The 26,999-nt window shown below is 37.4% G+C and overlaps 2 protein-coding genes across 12 annotated transcripts in view; one reads left to right on the top strand and one right to left on the bottom strand.

Annotated features, from left to right (window-relative positions):
* Nucleotides 1-26,999, top strand: part of CLSTN2 (calsyntenin 2) — a 340,481-nt gene that overhangs the window by 298,236 nt on the left and 15,246 nt on the right. For all 4 annotated transcript variants that reach the window (XM_048062966.2, XM_013188099.3, XM_067002443.1 and 1 more), the window contains 2 exons: nt 11,331-11,493; nt 23,366-23,532. In XM_048062966.2, coding sequence (XP_047918923.2) covers nt 11,331-11,493; nt 23,366-23,532 — 330 coding nt within the window. The remainder of the gene's footprint in view (nt 1-11,330; nt 11,494-23,365; nt 23,533-26,999) is intronic.
* SPSB4 (splA/ryanodine receptor domain and SOCS box containing 4) overlaps nt 24,042-26,999 on the bottom strand; it is a 341,175-nt gene continuing 338,217 nt past the window's right edge. For all 8 annotated transcript variants that reach the window (XM_067002451.1, XM_067002450.1, XM_067002449.1 and 5 more), the window contains 2 exons: nt 25,393-25,535; nt 24,042-24,404 (listed from right to left, as the gene is read on the bottom strand). The gene's annotated coding sequence lies outside the window, so the exon portion shown is untranslated. The remainder of the gene's footprint in view (nt 24,405-25,392; nt 25,536-26,999) is intronic.

The raw sequence follows: 26,999 nt of genomic DNA, 5'->3' as shown, positions 1-26,999 counted from the left end.
ATAAAATTCAAAAATATTCACCCGAGTATTCCTAAAAAAAAAAATATTTGATTTATTAAGGACATGGGATTGTAAACGGTATGGAATCATTCAGCTAGTGATTTATTGACAAATTTTGAGTAGTTCTTTTGAGATTTACAGAAGTTTTGTGATAATAGGAGCATCAGACATAAAACCTCAACTGGATATATTCTAAATCTCAAATATATGCTGTATAATGTTTGGAAAACAATTTTGAAGGAAAAGCCAGCATGCATAAATCAGCTAGGAAGTTGACTTTGAACTCACAGCTTGTTGTGATACTAATGTGCAGAGTGAATTTTGGGTATTTACTGTGGATTCTTTTGTTTTAATTTCCTACCATGTTATGTTTTGATTTGGGAACTTTTTCCATGTAGAATGCACACAGAAATGCACAAATGTCTGGCAGAGACAAACAGCTGGACTGCTGAGTGCTGTTTGACCTTACAGCCACTTACATCAGGGCACTCTTCTGCCTTTTATTCATTGATTATTAGAAAATTAGATTATTAGAAAAAAAGGAAAGAAATAAAAAGAAAAGAAGGAAAATAACTCTACCAGTCTGAGTTACTGTTCAGTGAAGCTGTTAAAAGTAATGGGTATTAGAAGAACAAAGAGCAACCAACATGGAATCCTTTTAAAAATTTATTTAAAGAACACCAGAGAAAGTTGCTAAATGCTTATTTAATTGATCTACTCACATTGTGGCTTAATAACTTCTGCTGAAATCAGTGTTGCCTCCTTCACCGGGAAATGATTTCTGACAGCCTAACGAGTAGGGAGTATCGCTTCTGAAACAGGGCGCCACTTCAGCTGCACTCACTGTGTACTCTCATTCAAAGACCCCACCAGCCTAGAATGACCGGAATGAGGGGTGGCCTGATTCAAAACACTGGGTTCCAATACAATTCCCAATGTTTACTTTCTTGAGGGCAGGGGGATTAGAGGGACAAAGTTTAATGACCAGGAAAAAATAGTTATCAGTGAGAAATAATCAATAAATTACTTCCTAATCCTGTGATTATTTCTTATGGGATCTTACTTATGGGATCTACTTACACAAATTACTTCACTTTATGTTAACTACCAAGACTTTGTTATTATGTAACTGAAAAAATATCAATAATAATTATATTTAATATTATAGTTAACAGTTGAGAGTTCTGTTAGTTATATTTCAGTGCAATAATTTTCAATTTCAGTGTAACTCAGTTAATATTATTTTGAGAAAGCTTTTTGTGTATCTTCAGATGCACATTGGATCACTTCTTTTTTATATATCTTTGGATCATTTTTATTTATGTTTTTTATTTTAACAGTTTTGAAATTGATCTGTTCTGATACATGCTGTGAAAGTACCCTGAAGTCTTTATAACTACAATAAGAGACTGGTTACTGGTAGGATACTGCAAAGGGGTCTAAGGAAATATTCTTATTGGTTTTTTGAGCTGTTTAGGGTTTATTCATCTCAGTGATTGTCACCATGTTGACATTACAGCAATAATATTAATAGAATCATAGAATATCCTGAGTTGGAAGGGACCCATAAGGATCATCAAGTCCAACTCCTGGTACCGCACAGGTCTACCCAAAAGTTTAGACCATGTGACTAAGTGCACAGTCCAATCTCTTCTTAAATTCAGACAGGCTTGGTGCAGTGACTGCTTCACTGGGGAGCCTGTTCCAGTGTGCGACCACCCTCTCGGTGAAGAACCTCTTCCTGATGTCCAGCGTAAACCTCCCCTGCCTCAGCTTGACACTGTTCCCGTGGGTCCTATCACTGGTGATTACGGAGAATAGGTCAGTGCCTGCCTCTCCACTCCCCCTCACGAGGACGTTGTAGACCACGATGAGGTCTCACCTCAACCTCCTCTTCTCCAGGCTGAACAGGCCCAGTGACCTCAGCCGCTCCTTGTATGTCTTCGCCTCTAGGCCCTTCACCATCTTTGTCACCCTCCTCTGGACACTCTCCCACAGTTTAATGTCCTTTTTGTACTGTGGTGCCCAGAACTGCACACAGTACTCGAGGTGAGGCCACACCAGCACAGAGCAGAGCGGGACAATCACTTCCCTCGACCGACTAGCAATGCCGTGCTTGATGCACCCCAGGATACGGTTGGCCCCCCTGGCTGCCAGGGCACACTGCTGGCTCATATTCAACTTGCTCTCAACCACAACCCCCAGATCCCTCTCTGCGGGGCTGCTCTCCAGCGTCTCGTCGCCCAGTCTGTACATATAGCCAGGGTTGCCCCCTCCCAGGTGCAGGACACGGCACTTGCTTTTGTTAAACTTCATGTGGCTGATGATCACCCAGCTCTCCAATCTGTCCAGATCTCTGCAAGGCCTTTCCACCCTCAGCCGAGTCCACAACTCCTCCAAGTTTGGTGTCGTCGGCAAATTTGCTCAAAACACCTTCTAGTCCTACATCCAAATCATTTATAAAAACATTGAGGAGGACTGGCCATAACATGGAGCCTTGAGGGACCCCACTAGTGACCATGAATATTATGTTCTTATTTGAAAATTCCGAAATCCATAACTGTTCTGCAAGCTTGTTTTTAAATTTATTTGACTCTAGTTTGTAATAAGAAAAAAAAAATCTGTGTGTATGTATACCTTAGTATATTTATATATATTATACATACATACATATTTATAATTTTCCTATATTATTATAGGAAGTATGGAACTACTGAACAGTTTTTAACTTATCCTTTCCAACCACTCACCTCTCAGTCTTACATTAATGTAAAAGTCTTTAGGTATGGTACAGAGTATTCTAGTCACTTTTGAGAGTAAGACAGGAGAAGGATCTATCCAAGTAAATAATCAGATCTATTTTAAAATGGAATGCCTTCTCATGGGAAAGGGCCAGCAATGATATCATATGAGATTCTATCAGCAGACTGTGAAATGAGAAGCTGTGAGATGTCTTTTATTTTCTTATTCTTCAGTAAATTAAGTCTTACCATTCAATTTTTTAATTCCATTTTAATTCCTCAGTTTTTATACCCTGAAGGTTTGTTTCCAGATGCCTCAAGTGTCATATATAGTTGGAATAAGTTGGCTTCATTAAACAGTGCAGTAACAGTGGATATTTTGATTACTGAAGAGGGCACAGAATACAGTGATGAAAGACAGTGATCTACTTAGCCTGGCAGAACACCAACAGCACAATAGAGACTCCAAGAATCTATCTAGCAAAGAGGTCAATGTTACAATTAACATCCCCTCTTTAGCACACAGGGCAGGTAGTTTAGACAAGACCAAATAATAAATGTTGAGAAACTCAGAGTCAGATCTACATACTTGGCTCTTTTAAATTGAGGATGATACACAATTCAGATTAAAACTTAATCACAGTAATAAAATGCTTGCCTCAGTTGCCACAGGGTGACTGCAGTGTTTTTATTCATCACCTTCTTTAAGATGAAAGATACTTGCTGTTTCAGTCAACCTCAAAATAAACTACACTTCAAAGTTCTGCAAGATTCAGCTTTTTATCTCAGGAAAATCAAAGATCAAAACATGTCTTACAGCTGCAAGTCTGGTACTAAATACAGACTCATCTTTTAAGTGCATGCTCTTCCTTCTCCATTCATTCGAACGTACATGGAGGGAAAAGAGCCAAGAAAAAGGTCTTACTTTTATTTGTCACTACGGAGTAAACAGGCATTTCAGATAAAATGCAACAAGGTATTTCCTATGTGAACATCAGTAACTATAAAGAGGAATACTTGACAAGCATGTTACGTAACTGCATTTTCAAGAATTGGCTTTCACACAGAATCACAGAATGTTAGGAATTGGAAAGGAACTTGAAAGATCATCTAGTCCAGTCCCCCTGCCAAAGCAGGAACATCTAGATCAGGTCACGCAGGAACGTGTCCAGGTGGGTTTTGAATGTCTCCAGAGAAGGAAACTCTACAACCCCCTTGGGCAGCCTGTTCCAGTGCTCTGTCACCCTCACCATGAAAAAGTTTCATCTCAAATTGCTTTGGAGCTTAGTCTGGAGTTAGCAATTCCTGAGGTAGTTCTCAGTTCCTGAGGTAGTTCTCAAGAAGAAAAAATTGTTAGAAGATGGTACCATATTTTCTAAATGATATAATGGGTATCCACACTTTACTGTTTGGCATGTCAAATCATACTGCATAATAAATACCAGAACTCAAGGTATTCTAATAACATGATCTACTAATATTTTCTTAAGGATAGCAGACAAAACTTAGGGTTGTTTCCTACACCATCTGTGAAAACTCCAGGAGGTTTCTCTTCCTTTTACACATGCAACCAAAGGTAGGGAATACAAGCTGAATTCCCGTTTCGTCACTGAAAGTCCTGTGATGAAGCAATAACTTGCTTAAGAGTTATTGAGAGCAGAGTAGTCTCTCTTTTGCTGCTTTCTGTCACTAGTGTTCCTCTTATGCTCAGTTGAGGTTCCAGAAAGAAGGGATTAATTTGTACAATGTTCAGTCGTCTTTATTCTAGGACTGGTTGTATGCATTGCTTTACAATTTCAGAATTACATGGCACTAAAATACAAATATCAGGAGATATGTTGTATTAAGGTCCCTGAGAGCTAGTTCTAAGCCATACATTTAAAACAAATGTAGAAGAAAGTTTATTTCATTTTCCAAGTTCACTCACATATTTGAAGCTTACATAAGATCAGATTATGTATGAGAGAAATCCAACTTCCAATACAGATAGTAGCTATAGAAAAGCTTCCTCACGAAGGAGTACAAATTACTCCATGTAACAACCAGTACTGCTAACAACTGGTAGAGAGGAGGTGATGCTCTAGTCTCATGGGCATAAAAGCACTGGTCCAGAGCAAAGCAACCTGTTTTGTTGTTGTTGTTTTTTTCCTTCACTGCCTGCCACCAGCTGTCAGAGTCTCAGAACTTGTTCAGTGATGCTATGTGATCAAAGTGGAGCAGCACTATACAAGCTAGGATTCAAACTGCAAGTTTTATGTGGAGGATAAGTCTACAACAGTATTCTTATGGAAAAAAAAAAACAAAACAACAAAAAAAAACACTGTCCTCGGAGATTGTGATGCTGCTTTGCAATCTATCACCCGTTAATTTAACTCGTCAGAGTATATTGATTCCTTCTTTTCCCATATACAGTGTACTTTTCTTCTATTGTGCCTTTATTACTACATACATACTGTACCTATTGCCAGCTCAGAGGCAGGACATACTGATTTTGCAGACTGAAGGAAGTGTAATGTGAAAGACCTGCTAAAGAATTAATGTAGAAAGGGAAACCCAAAGAGATTATCAAAATAAATAATAAAAAATAATAATAAAAAAATCCAGCCATAATATGAATATTGTAGAGTTTTATTTAAAATTTTCTGAAGAGGCTGTGGATTTATTAGGGACAGATTTGCAATCTGAACAGCTCCACTTAGTGGTCTAGTATATGCTGACCCGTTTCCTCAAATGCTTAAATCCTTTTCAGTTCAGCAGTTCTTAGATTAAATAAAGCCAACACACGTGGCAAATATCTGGATATTAAAATGTAAAGGCAGAGGGAGAACAAGCAGATAAGTGCTAATGCAAAGAGCCTATTACTGGGATAGAATAAATAATACTACAAGACATAACAATTTATATTACTGGATGAATTTGATTAATCTGTGTTTGCACTTTGCTTTTGTTCATTTTCAATAGCTCTTCCCCAAAATGAATAAACTAGCAGATTACACTGTAGGACAAAGCCAACTTGAAGTGCATATCTGTTGGTTCTCACAAAAGTAAATTTTGACTATAAAGCCTGCATATTCACAGCAGAAATATATTTTGTTCATTGTATTACAAAGCAGAAATGCACTGTGTAGCCCAGGTATCCAGTGAAGTAAGCACATCCTGAATACTGAATATCTGCATACTGAACTACATACTTGCAATCTGCACCAGGATGTGTTTAGCAGCGTATCCTTTGGTGGTGGTGGTGGAATAATGGAACAAACAAACAATAACAACAACAAACACACAAAGAAATCATAAGGTTCTTATAGGCAATGAGAAAAGAGATAAGTTGACTATGTAACTTATTTCCCTGTATTACTTAATCAGCTTTTGCAGGTAGCTCTGCTATTGAATTTAAGGCAAAGACTTATCAAGACAGCAGCAGAACAATAGCAAAAGCGATGCCCCAAGATATATATAATATATAACTAGCATGCCTTAATAGTAGAAATTTCTGGATGAGAACTCATAATAGCAAAACAATTAAGATTCTAGATGAGTTTCTAAAGTAACAGTTAAAAACACATTCAACAATGTCTTTAAAATTCCCATTAATCAAAGACAAAGCTATAAACCCCAAAATGAGACAGAAGAAATCTCACCTTTGGACTGCCTTCATGCAAAACTTGGTAACCTTGTGCATAACTGCTTATAGCTCTTAGAAAATTTTATTTTCATTGGCATATGTTGATGTACAACAGTGTTGTGTTTTTTTTTTTTGGGGGGGGGGAGGGAACAACATGCAAATGCATGTAACTTTTTAGCTTTTACTGGAATTCCACTGCAACGTTTCCAAATTAATAGCTTATTTTTCTCTTTCAGGCTTTCTTTCTTATAATAGCACTACTCCGTTAGTCTTTGTGAAAGGTGCAATGAAACTGTCTTTTGAAATCTTTAAATCTGTTACCTTCGAGCTCCCTGTTTGTATTCAGTACAGTGCTTTCTGCTCAGTACTATAAAAATGTGATCTTGTTTCTATCTAAATACATTGGAACCATTTAAATGTCTATTTTGTGTCACCAACAAAAAAGATGAAAGGCAAAATTTGTAAAATTTTAAAAAGCTCTCTTAGAAAGGATTATTTTGCAGATTGAAAGAAAAATGTGGTATTTCTTTTTAAACACAAAATAATAACCATATATCCCCATTCAGATATCATCTGTGTTCTGTATTCTGAACCATTGTAAGGGGTGCTCTGCTTTGAAGCAGATTCACAAAGCATGGGGCTGCTTTCAGAACAGGGCAGAGGGTTTGATCTGGGTGCTGTAACTGAGTGGATATTGCTAAAGCCTTTAAGCATGAGATCAAAGGGAGGTTCCCTGCATTTGTTGTCTCTTCAAGTGAGAGGTTCCCTGCATTTGTTGTCTCTTCGAATGAAATGAGATAAAAATGCAGAGCCTCAGTTGTTTCTGCATGTTTACAAATTTTCACAATCTTTTCACAATCAAATTTTCCTATCTTTTCTTTCATTGTGATTAGGGTAGTATCAGCATAGTTGTAAACACTAAAGATGGGAAAGTGCTCCAGCTAGGTTCAAAGTACCTTTCTGCATTTTAAATGAAAAGTGTTAGTTTGTCCCTTCACCTTTTTTTTTTCTTTTTTAATTTGTTTTACATTTCTCATTTAAATCTAAAGTACGTTTACAGTGAAATATCATAATTAATGTAAACAAGTAATTTAGGATTTTTCTCCACAGAGAATTTATAATTTTGGATTGTTTATTTCTAGTAGGGATTTTTTAAAATCTGTTTTGCCAAAGAGTTCTGTTTCCCTCCCAGCTCACATTAGTCGTCAGCAATAAACAGAAAAGTATTTGGAAGCTGTCACTAGGTAAGTACGAGTAGAGTAAAGGAAATAACACTATGGGGTAGGGGACAGCAAGTTTTCCAAGAGGCCTTGCTTATCCAGAGTTTGTTCTGCCTCTACCTCCATCTAGCTTCTCCAAAAGCATAAAGCTAGTTTGGAAGAGGACTTGCGATAATGTTGCATAGTTACAACTACCTCCATACTAGAAATTCCATTTTGTGAAGTCCATGGGAGTAGCCAGTCTGAAATAAATGCACAAATTCCTGTATTCTCTCGACTCTCTAGACTTCCCATCAAAGCTGGTATAAATACAAAACATCTTTCTGTTAAAAATGGATTGAAAGGAGTGTAAACTTGAAAAAAGCCGTATACATTTGATGGAAGTAATGGAATTAATAACTGCTTTCTCAGCTCTAAAGGGATAGACCCAAAACATGCACTAAGTAGCACTGACAAGATGTGCAGAGCTGTTTGTGTGGCCAACTCAGTTGTCTACTGAATGTAGCTGGCAAAAATGTAAGGATTATTTAGGAAGCTAGTCAGAGGTTTGTGAATATGCATGGCTGTTTGTTGCTAAACTGAAGCACTAGGACACCTCTTGAAGTATGGGTTGTCCGTGTATCTAGCCAAACAGGTCAATGAGGACAGCCCAGGACTGTAAGCTGTAAAGGACATGTTCTCGTGTGTGCCTGTCTGGCCCTTATATACAAAGCCATAAAAGGAGATGTTTTGCAGACCAAGGAAGCCTCTTTCTAGTTGCTGTATGCTTCTCAAACCAAAACACTGTTTTCAATCCATTCCTAACCATTCCAATATAAACCAGAAAATTCTTCTTCAGAAGATAAGAGCTTTCATGTCTTGAGAAACTTACTTCATAGACTGTATTGCATCTATTTTCCTCCATTTCATGAAAACATATTCCCATGTAATGACTTGTAGTGATCACTGAGACTTCAAACTGGTTAATTCATTGTGATTTGATTAATATATTTCAGAGGTAGACTGACATGATAAAGTGATTATACCAGCCTAGTGATCCAGCAATCTTTGAAAGCTAAGCTTGCTCATCAGCAATTTTATCTCATTAAGATAGCTTTATAAATTAGATTTTTTAATAAAGTTCTTACTTTACATGATTACAATTTCTTTATTTGCCAAACTAGTATATTTTATCATTTTATTTTTATAGTTTCAACACAATCATTACATTCTGTTGCCAGTGTGGAATGCATGCAGGCAGGGGAAAAATTGGCTTCCTATGTTAACAAGGTGAAGAAGGTGTCTGAAATGACAGCATAACAAATTGCACTCTGCAATTATTTATTTCATTATTTTGTTGCCTGTGAAATGGCCAGGCATGAAATACTTCTACTGAGTGGCTGGGATGTATTCCAGAGTTTTTAAATAATTCTACTGCTACCTTGTAGAATATTTGACTTTACACCAGGACTCTGTGCATATTCTTAAAGATAGTTTGGTGGTGTGTACTTGTGTCAGAGTACCTAAGCTATCTTGAGAGACAGCTTAATTCTTGATAGAATTAAGAACCTAAACAGTTTGGGTGCTTTTGAAATCTCAGTAAGCTGAGATCTCACCAAGCTGAGATTTCAAGTGCCTAAATTCCCCTAAAAATGTTGTATCTATGTGTTGAAATTTAAGGAAAAACATACAAGTGATACTTTGAGGACTTTAACAAACTGTCTAGAATTGCTGTATCTTATGTTCCAGGATGTACCAGAAAAAATAAGGTCAGTTAGTAGTTTGTCAGCTGTGGAAATCTGCAGCTGGACATCTGGATTTTTCGTGGAAGCACTGGAGACCAGTTGCTGGACTCTTGAATTGTGGTGATTTTGTAATCGTGTGTTTCCAGACAGCATTTTCTTCAGAAAATGTAACTGCCTTATTGGTCAGTCACTAGAGCAATCAAACTAGCTATACATTGCCACGCTTCCATGTATATGACACCCCAGAATGTTTGTTGATGCCACATTAGTGTTCTTGCTTTGGTTAAATGTCAGGATTGCTCACTCATGTAATAGTTGGGACATTCCAACTGATGTAGTTAAGGGCTGCAAAAAGAAATGCTCTGAGGCAGTTGTCTGAAAAATGTGAAATATCAACCCCTGTAGTTTTTATCACACAAGTTCTCTCAAACTCAGGCACAGCATTCATTTTGTTTTATATAAAATGTGTGACACATGGGGCTATGACGCATCACAGTCTAATGATCAGGTCAGGAAACTTGACAAGCTGTTTTTCCTTGAAAGGGAGGACTGCATAATAGTATTCGTGATTGCTGTTTGTTCAATAAAGTTTTCAGTCTTCCAATTTATTTACTTTCAATTTTGGTTTCAGTTCATTTAACCTTCAGAAAACATTTGTGCTGTCTACTGCTTACAACAGGAAGACTAGCAGCCCCTTTACTGCATTTATCTCTTGCTGTGGAGCTGTGATGTCTGCAGTAATAAATGTATCCGTTTGAAATAGAAGTGATTAAGTTCTTGTTGAAATGTCTTCTGGAACGAAACATTAGCTTTTGATTTCAAAGGGCAGATACTGCAGCAGATAGCACTTAACCTGGCCAAGGACAGTGTTATGCTTAAACGTCACTTTTCTGCTTGCCTTTATGAAACAGCAAGGATATCTGCATTCAAGCACTTCAGTTTCTTAATACATCAAAACAAACATCTCTGCAGAATTGAAAGTAGGATGACTGTAACTATTTTTAAACTGTAACTATAATATGTAACTTATTTTTAAAAACATCCCCCATTCTACCAATTTGCCATGATTTATTTTTTTGAACTTTTAAATCTGAAAGATACAAGAAATGAGAAAAAAAAATGAATTGGGCAGGAAGTGGTATTTACACACTAGACTTCTGTCTTCAGAGACACTGGTACATTTTTGAACTAAAACAGAATTTGACAATCTCACAGTAATCTCTGGTTATCCAGCTCAGAAAATCATGTGAATTTGACACTGATACTCTCACCTTGAAAGTACAGTGTAACTGTGGCTGTTGCTTTTCGATACTGATGTAGATAAGTGAAACTATATAGGTCCTCATTTTGCAGAATACCTGGGGAAAAGCTTCAGACTAAATAAAACAGGAAGCATGGAGAAGATTTGGGTTGTCTGCCCAAATCAAGAAGACAGACTACTTGAACTGAGTTCATGTGTGTGTGTACAGAGCACAACAGAAATCCTTCTAGTACAGTGAAGGTCCTGATACCCTGAACAGGACTTTCTAAATACTAATGCAATACTTATAATGGCAATTGAATCAAACCATTGATAATACAACATAATGTCTAAGTGCTATGTATTTTCTTAATTTGAAGCTAACAAGGATCCCCAGTAGCTGCCAAAACATCCCAAGTACCTGCAGTTTTGTGTTCTCAAATGTCAATAAAGACACTAGGAAACTAATCTTATGTATTAACAAATGTGAAAATAGAGAACAAGTACTGAATTGTCTGATTTTTCTGTTTCATCCATGCCTTGTTCTTGATGAGTGTGCATTAAAATGCCTGTATTTATCAAATATATTCTTCATGTATAATGTAAGTATCACCATTTTTTCACACTTTCATTAATTTTAACGATATATAAATTGTAATAACTTTTTTTTCTATGAGTGAAATTTGGAAACAATACAATTTTAAAAGAGTATGAGATATGACCATTAGTCACCAGACAGTAAGTGCTATGTAATCTTTTCTCTTGCATTCTGTCTTTCAGATTTGTGATAAAGAATGGCATTACTATGTTGTCAATGTTGAGTTTCCCGTTGTTACCTTATATATGGATGGAACAACATACGAACCTTATCTTGTGACCAACGATTGGCCCATCCACCCTTCACACATAGCCATGCAGCTGACAATCGGTGCTTGTTGGCAAGGTAATGTGATAGTAGATAGTTTTTGAATTAAGAACAATGAGCTTAATTTGTCTCCCTGCTTGAATAGTAAATTAGTTACTAAAAGGTTTGTGGTATAAAAATAGAAGTAAATCCAGAGTTAATAATTAATCAAGTCCAAGGATAAAATGGATAGGACATTAGCAGGCTTTGCATTTCCATCCTCTAAAGAAGTATTGAATCCAGTTTGTATATTTAATGTGAAAGATTATTTTGTTTATCTTTCTCTTCACTATTTTTAATTACTTCCCTCGGTCTCCAACTTTAAGCAAACTATCTAAGTATTACTCTAAAGAACTTAATCTCCTCCTACAACTCCACCTATCTCCTCCTTTCAATCTCTGCATCAGATTTCTGTTGTTGCTTTAACAACATGGCCCAATCCTGCACTCTTCACATAGGATGTACATCACCAGTAATTCCACTAATTTAATCAGTTCACCCTGTTACAGACATGAAAGTGAGAGTAAAGTAAAGCCAGAAGTCACATCCCCAAAGCCATACATGTATGGGCCTTAACTTAAGTATTAATTTTCCCTGTTTTCTGTGTTTGTAATACCTCTCTTCTCATTCTTTTGTCTTGTCCTTATGTGACTGGCATCTGTTTTCTTTTGTGTTCTCTGCTTTATACTTGAAGCAGTCCTCTTTTTCTGCTCATCTGCTCTTGTGAAGTTCTCTTCTTTACCCTTCCATGTTGATCTCTGTTTATGCTGTCTTGTTTTCACTTAAGACAACAGCAAAGTATGAAGTGAAGCAAACTGTACAATTAGGACAAAATGCTTTCGTATAGATTTCTTCCCCACTCTTTAATGTTGGTTCTTATTCTCTCTTCTTGTTACCTTGTTTGCTAGTTTGATCTCTGCTCCTTTACAATATTCTATTAGCAAAATTTGGATATCTTATCTATGACAGAGCTATTCAGTGTAAATATTATTAGAAGCAAGTCCAGCTGTTAGATTATGAACACTCTGGGGGTAAAGATCCAGTCTTTACTTCAGTGACAACATGCAGAATAAAGCTACACTAGTCCTAAAACCAAGATTTGATAAATATTGATCACTCAGATAAGTATTATGATAGCTAGCTAATCAGCATGACACCAATCCTATACATTTGTACAAATATACACTGATCCACTGATCTTGCCTAACTGGTATTTGCAGGCTTCCATCTCTGAAGGATGAACTTTAAGTCTATTGGAATTTCCATTTATGTTGAATATGTAACAGAATGCATTTAATTTTATTCTAAGGTGCTAAGGCAGTCTTAGTCCATTTTTAGCTAGAAATACGGGGTGAAACACCTACCAAACAGTTCACAAAACAGAACTTGGTTTTAGACAATAGTTAACTGGGACAAATAGTTGACAGATACCAACACAATTTACGTGAATTTTCTTTTTGGCTGAAAAAAGCTGAGAACAGGACTTTAAAGGTGATAGAATAGAACTTTTCTAGGGTCTGTCAGGAACTGGCTAAAGTTCAAGGCAACACAGAAAGTCACTGACTTAACTAAAAGCAACCCTGATGGCTAGATTCACAGATGGCTTTAATGACACAGTGGGCAAGAGGAAAAGTTGTACAAAAATCTTTTTGTGTTTTGTTTTGACATTATCAATATGAATTTTCTCTTCTTAAAATTAGATATTCTAAATGTTATTCTCACATAATCTTCCTTTTTCATAATTTAAAAGCCTTTGTCCTTTTTTTTACGGAGTTCATTTACAGGGGAAGATCTAGGCAGAGCTACCACACTAATTTAGGGTTCTGTTGCAATATCTAGCAAAGATCTCCCTGTTTTTAATTTTGTGTAGTTCATGTTTGATACTGTTATATTTTTGTGGGGGTAGTTAATTTGGGGGTGGGAGTTAAAGGATTATCTTTAGGCTAAACGGTATGGCTTCAGTCCATTTAATACATAGTATGTGTGACCCAAGCTGGAGACTTCTGGGCTGTGATTTCAATGACACTAGGTTGGGAAAAAAAATAATACTGCTACAGAGCTAAGCAGACTGGGCTCTTAGTGAACTGAGTGTGGGGATGAGCGTTGTGGACTGCTGGTACAGCTGTTACCTAGGTTAGGCCTTTTTGTATCCTGACAGATTTTAACAGCTTCTGCTGCAGATACTGAAGGCTGAGGATTTGACTTAATTTTTTCTTCTTTAAAAGGATTTTCTTGTTCAGATCAGTGGTCTCACAGATGATTGTCAAGGGTGCGACTTTGAAGTAGGTGGGGTTATTTAGGTCCAAAGTGCTGTTCTGTTTCTAATGGTAAAATAAAACTTGAGGCAAAATTGCTCTCTTCTCAAAGGACAAAATTGCCTTCTTTTAAGTGTGCTTCCAAGAACCAAAGAGACACGGAAGGGAACATGAGGCAAGTGTGACCCTGGCAGTGACTCTGAACCCAGCCCTGCTTCTCATAACTACCTCCGTGAAGGGATATTGGAAGCAGACATGGTCAGTCTGGATCACAGAAACCTCCTCAAGGCTCAACTTCTGCTCTTGTTTCAGGGCACCTCAGAAGGGCAGAGTATGGCACTTCAGGAAATGCACTCAAAGAGAGCTTTCAAAATAAACAGTTGGCACCTGTTGTTTCTTCACTTAACCATATTTAAATAAAAATGAATTAAGAGAATCCTCAAACTGACAGACAAATAAATCACTGAAACGTCAAAACATACCAAGGCCAACACAAAAATTAGTATCCAATTTTAACAGCTTAAAAAGTCATACAACCAAACCTGATGCATCTGAAATTGCGAGCCTTTCTGAACAGATTCTATATGCATTATATGCTGTGGTGTCTGGAGGAAGACAATTAAAAAAATATATTAGCAGTTGTAGCAATAGTACTGCAGTTATTATTATACAATATTGTGTGAAAAGTATAGCAAAATACATGTGAGATTTTTTTTTTCCTCTTTTTTTTTCTTTTTTTTTTTTTTATGTAATTAGAGTTGGGTGAGGGTTTGGGTGGGTGTTGTGGTTACGTTAAAATAGGAATTTGGTTCTGCTGCCCATACTGTGTAACTGCACCGAGGTGTGTGGCTGATGAGTCCTTCCAGGCTGCTGAGACTAGCGTGTCATGTATGGCCTGTGATGACTGGGACAACTGTGACATTGTGGCACACGTATTGGATGTACATATTAGAGACAATACTTTTGATTATGTAATTGTTAATCTGGCCATCAGAATTTACTTTCCATGACAGAGAAGCCCTGTCCATATAAAACTCTTCTACTATAGCAATAAAAAATAATACTTTGCCCATAGATCAGGTCTTCCAGCTCTAGATTCTTGAGAACTTTCCAAACAGTGAAGAGGTAACAGTTCCGGAGCAAGGAATTATAGTTATTCTTACTATACAAGAATGAAATGCAGCATCAAGTGGGTAGGAGAATTTTCCTCAGGTCACCTAAAACAAATCCACATCAGAGCAAGAACAGAATCAGACTTTGTAACTGACCACCAAATTGTTCTCATTCACCCTTATAGCTTTTGCAATTCTGTTTCATTCTTCTAAGCAATGCAAACAAAAAGATTAAGGTTAGCTTTTCCTCAAACTGCACTTTCCAGGATCTTACTCTAGTAACTTCTCCTCTGAGTTCATTATTTATGATTCAGTTTATCTGAGAACATAGTAAATGAACCCTTTTAGAGAGTAAGAAAATTCCTCCATTAAACCAAGGTTTATATGGTCTCACTCTGATCCTTTTGTTGCTAATCATTCAGTGGCAAAGGCAGTCAGAAAAAGGCAGCAAATTACATGATTTGGTAGTCTAATCATTTTTTGTACCACAGACTGCAAACAGATTTCTTCCAGGGTTCTTTGAAAAGATAAGGTCTTAGGTTCATACCTTTTCCCTCCCATAGTGGCACTTTTTTTTTTTTTTTTTAATGTAGCATTCCCAAAATCCTGTCAGGAAAGCTGTGACACAAGTTAATGACTTGTCAGAAGGTTATACTGTAGCTTACCGTGACTGTAAGTCATGTAAGTCATTATTTCTAATAATGCCACCCATTCTGGAGTGCTGGAGGGCTTCACACTGCAATTAATTTATGCCAGCCACAATGTGCAGGGGAAGATCTTTAGTAGAAGCCTGTTAATAAGCAAACTGTAACCGTGAATGTAGCAGAAGGCTATTGTAATTTCTGGTTTCTAAGCAATTTTTGTTTTGGTTTTTGTTTGTTTGTTTATTTTTGTTTTGTATTCTTCTGTCATTTTCCTCTGTCCTTAATCTACAGTGGAAACCAATTTTTTATAAAATACTTCTGTGGAATAACCTTATCTTCTAAACACTCTGTTGACATATCAATCACAAAGTTGCAGTCAGAGAACCTACTTACTAATAAAGATGAGAGGTATGGTAAGAATTAGAAGTTGGAGAGGATCAGAACACTGAGGGCCACGCTGTGGGCAGTGCAGCAGCAGCCTGTGTCGCTCAGTGTTGCACGTCCCCCAGAAATTAAGACGTTCTACAGATAAAGATTACTCCCTACTACATAGCATAACCCCAGTGGATGCTGCCTTGGGGGCTGGCGTAGGCTTTACCAAGCCAGGGCATCAGTGGAGTGAGACAAGCAGACAAATTAATGCAAGACCATCTCAGTAGATTTCAACATAATGTCTGTATGTCTGTATACTGCTGCTTGTTAGTACAGCAGTATTCTTTCTCTCTATTGCTCTTCTTCTCATCAAAAACTTCACTGGTATTTTGGCTATTGCAGAACTACAAACATGTGAAAGGTTATTTTAGGAGGGTGTTTTCTTAGAGAGCTGAATTTACATTCAAATCTGTCAATAATTCAGCATAGATATGTGTCCCTTATTTAACTGTATTTCTGCACTGGGCAATATGCAGCAGCACAGGGTTGTTATTGGAGGAACAGGAGTATAGTTTTTTCATGTAGCATTAACATAGCTTGGACTGTGGTTTATTCTAAGGTAAATAAAATTGTAACATTTCTCCATGTTTGTCAACATTTCCCCAATTCCTTTAGGAATAGCAAATATATATTGGCATAATTGTGAGAGATTATAGAGTGTTTTTCTTATCTTCAGAGAAATTATCTTAAATAGCACAAGTTAAACAAAGCTTTTGATCTATAGACATATTGCATAGAGATAAACTAGCATATGCATACTTAAGAGCAGGTAGCCTTTAGCATTCTTGTCCTATTTCATATTTGGCATAGTTGTCCTAGTTCACATAATGCTTTAAAACCTAAAGCTGTCTGTTTAAGGTCATCAGGTTATGATGTCTACCAAGAGCAGAGGCAGACTGAAATAGGGCCAGGATTGATGAATAATCTTCTGGGTAATTTCTAGCTGAATTTTATTTAAAAAACAAAAACGAAACAACAACAACAACAAAAACCTACAACGCGTGTGTGTGTGTGTGTGTTTGTGGTAAGAAGCTCTGGGAGTATAAAAACTCGAGTCTGTAATTATGTCTTGCCTGAAATCTATGTTAGGTTTCTCCTGTTTAACAGCGAATCTGCTTGACAGGGAGTTAAATCCAGCTCCCTAAACTGCTGTAATAAGGAGACGGGATAAATTCTGGGACTTGGACCTGAGGCATTCAGAGCCAGAATGTCTTGCAGCAGCTCCCTGATTCACTTCAGTCTTTCTGTTGGGACCCTGAATAATCAATCATTCCTTAATTATCTGGCTCAGTATAACCAGAGTCTATAACATCTTAGAAGAATCACATTGCAGTTGGAAATTCTCTTGATTCATCGTTTCCAGTGAAAACCTCATGTGCTTAGACTGCCCTGATAATTACTTGCTCATTATTAAGGTAGGGCAGAAAGGCCTAAAAGAAGATCTGTGAGCTCAATAAAGTGACTCATTTTTGATTGAAAGGCATGACTGTGTATTGGAGATTGGTATACGAATGAAAACAGCCCTTTTCATCTCCAATGTCAAAGCAACGCAACTGTGAAATTCAGTGGTAATCAAATTTGGTCCCACTTTTTATCAACCCAAAATTAAATTTAAAAAAAAAAAAAAAAAAGCTTCATGAAAATAACCTGTACTTCATTAATGTATGTACCTTAACACTGAAGTCTGAACCCTGGGAGTTCTTCAATTTCTCCTGAACTCTCCAGTGTCATGTATAATAGAACATCCTTGTGGCTGGGATCAGAAAGTGTTTGCTAGTTGACAGGAACCCTCAAAACTGTGACTTACTGAGAGATTTTTAGGACAAGGTGAAGTGTATGTTGGAAGCATTTGCTTTTCTCCATGTGTAAGGGAGTCACCCCAACTGATCAGCACACAAGTAGGACAGGCATCTACAACATACTCATCTGAAATTAAGTGGGTTATTTCTACATTTGGTCTATTTATATTTGAAATTTCAAGCACCAATTGTACCTGTGCTTGTGACTGTTAAGGAATATGCAAAATACAGTAACATTGTTAAGTCTTGCTTTCATTGGCAGCTTGATCACTCCCCACTGAGGGCTACTGTGTAGGTGCAGCGTGCAGCCTTTTCTGGTGCGTGTGTCCTCCTCTGACTTGCATGTCCTGTTCTAAGCCCAGTGCCTAGTTTATGCCTAAGCTGTCTCTTTCTTGGAACCATAACCCAATTGGCTTCTATAATGGTTTTGTCTAGTGGGGAGACCACAAAACCCTTCTCTACTTCTCTACCCTTCTTCTACTGTGTGTTCTGGTGTCATCGTGTGCTCTCTCTGGTCACCCCCACAAACATTCACACTTAGCAGAAAAGGAAAGTAATTCAGACTCTGTCAGGGTGACCCCGAGCAAAGTTCTGGTGGGATGGATCCCTCTGCCCCTAGTGCCACAGCTGCCCTGCTTGCCCCGCATTAATGTAATTAAAGGCAGAAGAGATCTCATTCAGCACAGAACAAGAAGAATCCCAGTCCAGAAGATAGCTATTATTTTAGCAACTGAGAAATGTGATGCAAACCACTTTGACAGTGACTAAGCAGTGAGCAGCATTAGAGTGAATAATTATATACATTGACAGTTCCTCTGGATGCCTCCCACAGTCTGTTGACACCGTGTTACCATTATGAGGACTGAATTAATGCCAAAAAGCCAACATTCATCCATCTGTATCTGCCAAACTTTGGGAGTGCTGGGTCAGGTGAAAAAGTAATGCACAGTTTTATCACCCAGATTTGAATAATACTGTGGCCTGTGTTTCCTCACAACTGTAATGGTGATTGAAGGAAACAGCAGCTGAGATTTGTAATTCAGGGTCTAGAATGAGAATAAGTAATGTTGCTCTAAAAGGTTATTTCAGCCTTTCGTGTGTTGCAGACATCAACCTAACCCCCCAGCTGACTGTAAGGAAGGTTACTTTTTCCTTTATCTGTCACATTATTCACTTAAGTAAGTCTTAACTACTTAAGTATCCCCCTAAGAATTAATACTCACAGCATATTAATCCATAATAATCAATAAATATAGAGCTGAATGAAACACAACATGTAATGGAGTTGAGGAGTAATGTTTTTTTATTCCCTTATGATGAAGGTCTTGATACTACTGTAACATCTTTGTGGAGTTTTTGTTTGATTGAGCTGTATGGGACTGATAAGAAACGACAAAAAGACTCTGAGAGCAAAAAATCCCATGAAACTTGCTGAGGCAATCTAGGTTAACAGGATGGGCTGACCTCTGGGTAGAAACTTGTAGATGCTGTCTTGCAAAACACTTTAGTTTTCCCTGCACCAGGACATTAGGAAAGAGAAACAAATTTAGGACACTTGGATTACCTCAGGATCACCATTACCAGAGCACCACTTTGAGTTGTTGCTCCCGAGGCTTGTGTAATATATTTAGGCTGTCTTTATTATCTCAGAAATATTGTTGCTTAGGCTCAGTTGGTACCACAACCAACAGTTGGGTTCAAATTGTCTCAAAGCAGTAAGAGCAGCTGGGAGTAGCTTATGCCGTTTTGTCAGTTGTTTCCTAGCATGTGAGGCTTTCAGTTATGAGTCAAATTGAGACAATGGAACTGAGCCTTCCTCCGGCCCAGTGAGGGCAGTGAATCTGCGCTGCTTATCAGCTGCCTGTGGAGCCACACAGGCATGAAGTATATCATGCTCAGGGTCAAGGGGTGATATTTGAAAATATCAGTATTTAGAAGGATTTGGATAATATTCTATAAAAATGTTGCTACTTTTAGCACTAGCTGTAATTACACTGTCCTTACAGTCCTTAATTACAGAATTACCATTCTCATACCGGATTAAACATCCTTACACACTTGTAATTTTGGGAACTAAGAATGTTGGAGCAGCTAGGACTTGGAGATTTGCCATCCTGGGCTCAATTTGAACATACCGAGAAGCTGAGGCCACATACATGAAGAATATTAGGCTGCTGAAGCAGAATGAAAAATGGCATGCAAACATGGTAATGTAGGAGAACCAAGCATGAATAAAACACTGATATAGACAGAAGTAAAACAGTCAGTTGCTGAGGATTTTCAATTTATTCTAACAATCTTTTCTTCCTCAATCTTTTTTGAGACTGAAAAACTATTGTCCCCATAATCCTTTTTATCAAAGCTGGAGTACAGGATTGAAGCAGATTGGCTTTATGCCATCTCTTCAGTTTTACTGACAGTTTTGTTTTTTGCTTCCTGCTTTTATGGCATCAGATTTTGTCCATTTACAATCCAATAATTACTGGCTATTGAAATACATCAACAAGATAACATACCCATTGAGCTGAGAAGATTCTGAAATGCTGAGGTGGAGAATATGAAAATGTCTACACACTACAATTGCAAGCACTGTGATAAGAATCAGATATAATGACTTCTGTTCACCTTAGAAGATAAAATTGGCAGGTATATCATTTTGTCTTTAACTCTGGCAAAAGGTTCTTATGGAACACTTATTTGGCAGTCTATTCTTTCTAATAAGGTTTCAGATAGTAAGTGTGCATATAAAATTGCTCATGTTTATTCATGTGGAAAAAGCTAGTATTCATGCTATCCTAAATTAACAGGGATGTCCTATGTAAGAGACACATAACATTCAGAAGACCTCTAGGGCTGTAATTTGTACTTCAGATAACAGCAGGAGTTCCAGGGACAGCAATAGGTATGATCAGAGTCTACAGTCTTGAGTAGAAAGAGATAAAGGCTTTAGTTAGCCCATCAAAGGAAAAGGGTAATATTTTAACAGCACACATTCCCTATTAGGAATAAGCTTTCAGCTCTATAAAGACCTGTGATCAATGGAGAGGATTGCTTGAGGAGCCTCTGTCTGCAGAAGAGGTTAGAATATCTATTGCAGCTTTCAAGAATGGTTAAGTACAGCTGGTCTTGTCTTGGGTCTAGGGGACAGCCTGTATCATCCCCCAGTGTGCCTTCAGACCCTGCTATCAGTTGTTATGGTGCAGTTGTCCCATCCTGAATCACCCTGCTGTAACTGTGGGTATAGTTTTGTAGATTTTTTTGACTGACACAACAAGACAGTAGCTAGTCTCAGCTATTTTTCCACTGAAGATAGTCACTTCCAGAGCTGCTGTGTTTGTGCATCCACATCAGTGTGTGAGCTTGGACCAGGACTGCACTTCTAACAATCTCCTGATCATCTCCACTTTGCTGCTGTTGTCCACACTGTGGACCAGTGTCAGAGCACATGAACTGAATTCCTTCTAGATGAAGCTAAACTGGCTTTGCACTCCAGCCATGCATCTACTACATTTGAATGGCAAGTAAATGTTTTGTCGATGGCACCTGAGAAGAGTTAGTCTACAATAAAGAAACAACTCCCCAAAAATTCCAAACCTGGAATTTCTATATATGGATGTAAGTACCAATCATGCTGTTCTATAAGCTCACTTCAGCTGTTTTACACTGCTTGCTACTGTCAGGCATAGCCACAGCACCTAATTCTTTGTTCTAGCTTCTTGTCTATTCCTTCATACATTTTAATGAGCTAGTTTCACATTTAAATACATTAGCTTATCTGAGACTGATTCTCATTTTGCGTCTCGTCAGAACTATTAAGATCTGCTGGCAGACTTACGGTAGGTTTCTGAATTTCAAAGCTCCAGGATTAGTGTTGGTGTTTTAGCCTTGGAACTTGCTGTCTTCAGAATTCTGTTAAGGAGATGAGATTATGAAGCTTCAAAGCACAATGTGATTCCCTTCTTCTGTAAGGTCTCATCTGTTTCATCTGTTTTTGTCTCCTTCTCAGGGAGAGGGTTGCTTTTTTTTTTTTTTGCCTTTTTTTTTAAATTTGTCTTACCTTTTTAAGTTCATAAAAAACTGCTGTTGTATTAGTGGCAATATGTACTTTTAAAGTCAATGCAAATACATAAATATAACAACAGCTAATGTCCCTGTAGTACACTACCTATTTACCAAATAATTGTCTTGGGTAAGTATCAGAAAGGCCTAAATTACAGTATGAACTTATCCTGCACTTCAGCTGTTGCAGACGTGAAAGCTTCTATGAAAGCTCTAAAAAATTCTGCCCAAAGGAAGTTTTTTTTATGTAATTGATGGACGAATGAGAAAAGAATAATCTCTCTTTGAGGATCTTTCTTTGGGGTAAAAAGAGAGGCAGTTTGTGCTGCAATGTTAACATAAAAGGACAGAAACCTAGACATCTACTTTTCTCTCAGTACACCAGTGTATATTTTCCTTACCCTATAACATAACGTGAGCCTTCGTCATTGTGCTTATAATGCACAGACTAAAAGAGATGGTTTTCAGGTTTTTAGGTAGCAACATCAACCTAAAGTAAACTTGCCATTTTATCCCTTACTTCTAAACCCATTCCACACACATTCCCAAGTTAAAGTTCAAGCTTGAGCTGTTTTGCATGGTAGAAATAGGTTATTTGACACTAAAGCTACAAACACTGTAGAGATGAGTTATCTACCAATTATAGCATCTTATCAGCTACTAATCCCATTAGTCTGCCTGGCTTCACTGTTGCGTGGCTTTCTTCGTCCTCTCAGGCTCAAGGCAGGCAGTAATTCACCTGTACTATTCAGCTAGCACTTGCAGGAAAGACAAGCTCTAAAAAATTCTCCTAGAGGAGGATGAGTAAATCACTAAATATCCCAAGAGTAATGTAGATGTTATGATCACTGGTGCAGGCAGTATGTAATCACATTTTATTGACAACTCCTAAAGATCAGTCTTCCTTTGAAGCTGCATAGAGTGAGGCTGAATAGAATACAGCTGTAGGGACTAATGCAACATACAGTGATGGGACCTGATCTAGCACCAAGTAAGCTGGTTTGGGTAAGGTACTGTATGCCTTTTAGCATAGAGGTGTGTGTTGGTGTGGAGTCATGGCTGTGAATTTATACCATATCCTTAGAGACAATAGTTTGCAGAGAGTCTGGCAGTTTGCTTACATGACTCTTAGCACATCTAAGTGTCAGGTAGTATGTTTTTGGAGGAGAAAGTAAAAGGCTGTGTAAGAAATCTTGCAGTAGAAAACTTGCAAGTGCAGTTTCTGCATAAATAAACATTAGACCTTAAACTTTTTTTAAAAAAAAATCATGTTTCATCACTCCAATAATCTCATCAATTCACTTTTGTAAATGCTTCCTTGGACACAGGTTTGGGAATTCATCTTTCATCTCAGAGTATGTTACCACAGCTTTGTAAACACCTGAATACAATACTGGGAAAACACTGACAATCATCTTAAAGGCAGGCTGCTACTAGCTACTATCCAACAACCCACAAAGTGATTCTACTTACCACAATAAATGGAATTTCAAAAGTACTTGGCTAAAATGGGTTTCAACTCTTTAAACATACATTAAAACAAAGTGAATTATTAGATGCATGTTTTGTGTATTGGTATCAATAATCATTTTATATTCTCTTTCTTGCAGGAGGTGAAGTCACCAAGCCCAGGTTTGCTCAGTATTTCCACGGCAGCCTAGCCAGTCTAACTATCCGCCCAGGCAAAATTGAGAGCCAGAAAGTGATTTCCTGTTTGCAGGCCTGCAAGGAAGGTCTGGATATTAATTCACTCGAGAGTCTTGGCCAAGGAATAAAGGTAAGGGATGAACTGACATCATCTTTGATAAAAATGTAGAGCTGATTTATGAAGTAGAGAGCCCAAGGTAGAGTACACACAGTACAAATGTGCTCCCAAAAGCAATGTAATTTCCCATAAAGTCATGCAAAGAAAAAGGGGAATGGTAGAAGAGCTGTGACATTGCAAAGAAAAATGTTTCTGATATTGCAAAGGTAGATGCTCAGAACGTAGGCTGCTGCTGATATTTCACAGTCTGTAAGAATTGCCAGATCATGTTCTCATGCTCATTTTGGTAGTTTTACAGAAACAAACATTGTTTCAAAGAATTACTGAATTTTGAATTGCTTTAAAGCAATGGAAAATGTAAGTGGAGTATCTTTCATCTAGAGGCAGCTCAGAAAGAAGTCCAAGTGCAGAAGGACTGAAAAATTCTGAGTGTATTCCAAGAGGAAAACAAAGTTATGAAATGTGAAAACTGGACAACAAAAAGTCAAGAACTTCAAATTTTACATTTGCATACAAATCCATCCACGTATGTGACTATCTTTATTGTAACACTTTTTCTAAAGACTGGAGAACAACATGTAGAGGGAAATACTGTTTCAATAGACACAGTGAGTGACCAGATTGCTTTGCATTCATTAAGACAACTTCTGTTCTTTTGGATACACTTGTAGAATCTTCAATGTAACTTCTAGAATGCTTACATGAAGTGCATTTTAACTTGTTCTGTACTGATACTGTTATTAGATGACAGGTATCCTTCTGCCTTAAGTGTAAACACACAGTTAAGCTATTTCCTAGTACACAAATGACAATACCATCTTCCAAATGAGTCGATCTTCAGATTCAAATAAGTGGGAAGATACTTCGTCTGCAGACTCTGTAGTCTGCAAAACAACACAGGATATTTGGTATTACGTTTTTCAGGGGAGAGGAGGTTGGTGCTATAGCACTTGATCTAGATTATGCAGTGGAAGTGCCACGTACTACATTTTATTAGCTGAACCTTTTCATTGTACCATTTAGGAGACTGACCTAAAACACACTCGATATCTGTCTAGGTGATAAATTACTGTGGTATAGTGTAACTGGTGTTTCTGAAAACAGGGGTAAAAATGTAAATTGAAAGTGAAAAGTTATGGAGCTTTATTAGCTCCAGCCTTTACATATACCCCCCAAATTATTTCTTTATCTTCATCGTACCTAGGACATTATTATGAATTTCACATGGTTGACTCTCCTAGAAAAATCACACACTTATGAGTAAAAGCTGTTTTAAAAGGACAATGCATACAATGAGTGGCTAGGGTTTTTAGGAACTTGAGTGTATATTCTTACCAGTAAGTTCTTTGCTGGGTTTTACTTGAATTAAAGAAGTGCATACTTGGTGCTTGGTATTTAAAAAACATCATAATACCTCTCCTATTGTCACATTCTGAAATTTGACAGTATTTTAGTAGTCTGTTTTTTCATGGGCTTGGAAAAATCCATTACACCTCCCCCACCGCTGCTCTAGCACAGGTGATTGGTTTTCTTACTGTACTAGCAACGGGGTGGGAAAAATTAAGATGAGGGATTGTTTTCCCCCTTTTCTGTCTTCCACCAAACTTCAAAACATTTTCATTTTCTTAATATTTCTTTAAAGTTACATCATTCTTTAAAGTTGCTTTCATTTCTACCTCCTCAGACAGATCAACAGTCTGTGTAACAGCAGAAGGCAAAAACGAAAGGAGCAGTCAGAGATGGATCATGGTAGGGTTTCTTATTGGGGCTTACAAAAAGAAGCTCAGATGAGAGTGGAACAGTTAGCACCTGACCTTCAACAGAAAATTAATAAAGAGTTTCTTATGACAAAAATAAAATAACCGATCTTACACAAGCATGTGTCACAGTTGCACAGCTGATAGTTTCTGTGTGACTATTTACATGGCACTTATCTGATTAAATATTGGCAAACTGATGCGGGGAGATGTTTCTGCTGGGCACTTTGGACACATGAAGCTTCACCTCTCAGCCACCTAGGAAAGAGCAATGTAGCTGTAATACAGTTCCTGACACAGCAGTGTTGGGCTTTTTCTGTCTGCAGGCTAACTTTTAGATATCTGTAACAGCTCTCAGAGACACTGTCTAAACTGTCACTATTTTTAGCCATTTTTAATGAGAAAGACAAAAATGGCTCAGACTAGGGTTTTCTCCAGTCCCTTTGGCAGCATTCCAGCTGTTCTGGCAGCTGAGCTATTAAGTTAACTAGCTAGCTAGTGTCTCCGTCTGCTAATTTTTATTTTGTACTTTTGCTAGCTTACAGATGGAAAAGAGAAGTGTATGCAGGCTGTGACTCATGTTAGTCCTCTGTTAAAAAATACCCTTCAGTGCATTATGACCTTTCTGCACAAGCTTTGAACCCAATCCCCTGTGTTCTTCTCAGCAGAGAACCCCATGTTTCATTTTGTTCTTCACAGTCTATTTATTTGCTCTTTTGCTTTTTAACCTCTCATTGTAAGGAAACAGACAGACATTGTCTGTATATTAGAGAATATGCTCATATAATCAATATCCAGCTTTTCAGTGTGAGAGAAGGGTGGATTTCTATGTGTTCTGTGCATTTCTTTATGTTCTGTGCTGTCAGTAGTATGGTACAAAATCAAGGGGGCTAATCTGCTTTTCTCTGCAATGCAGATGCTTTGCTGAACCAATTAAATGACAAAAAAAAAAAAAAAGGAATCAAGAAGAATTATGGTGAAGATAAAATCAAACATTTGCTATGCAGATATAGTAGCAAAGTTTCTTCATCAGCAAGACTGTTTTATGTTCAGTGCAGCGGACAGGGGACAGTCAGGGCTACAAGAACAGCCATTGTCTTTGCAAGGGTTGTTTGCTTAGAGGAGCAGTTAGCTTTGCGCAAGCAGCAGTTACATCTTATGACACTCTTATTGATCATGAGAAAAAGACAGGAGAATCCCCTATATTCTGTCTGACATTAATGAAGATCTAAGAGGATAATGTTGTAATTGTTTTGTTCATTCATATGGAAATATATCTCAGAAAGACAGTCCTGAGTAAAAACAAACAGAAAGCAGGAAAAATATGTTTCTGCATACTACTCTTGTTGAAGTGAATATTTTTATATGAGGAATGTGAACAAAAAAAATCCAGTAATAATAATAATGACAGTTAGTTAAAGTTTTGAACTCTACATTTGCAGAAATAGCATCACCAAAGTTGATAAGACTAGGAAAAATTACAACAAATCTGGATTAATTTACTATAAAATTAATTATAACAGTAATTATTAAGATATGAAATAAATGACTGACACGAGACATTTTGGAAGGAACAACGTACAGATTCAGCCAACAATAGCTACTAAGATTTTTTTTTCTTAAATCATTAGATTTTTAAACTTATGTCTGTGCAACATTACTTAAAAATGTCTTGTTTTGTACTCTGTACCTGGTACCTTAAATACTAATTGTATGCATTTC

The sequence above is a fragment of the Anser cygnoides genome, chromosome 9 (assembly GCF_040182565.1).
Source record: "Anser cygnoides isolate HZ-2024a breed goose chromosome 9, Taihu_goose_T2T_genome, whole genome shotgun sequence".
Lineage (NCBI taxonomy): Eukaryota > Metazoa > Chordata > Aves > Anseriformes > Anatidae > Anser > Anser cygnoides.
Note: the sequence above shows the minus strand (reverse complement) of the source record. Positions and strands in the feature narration are given on the sequence as shown.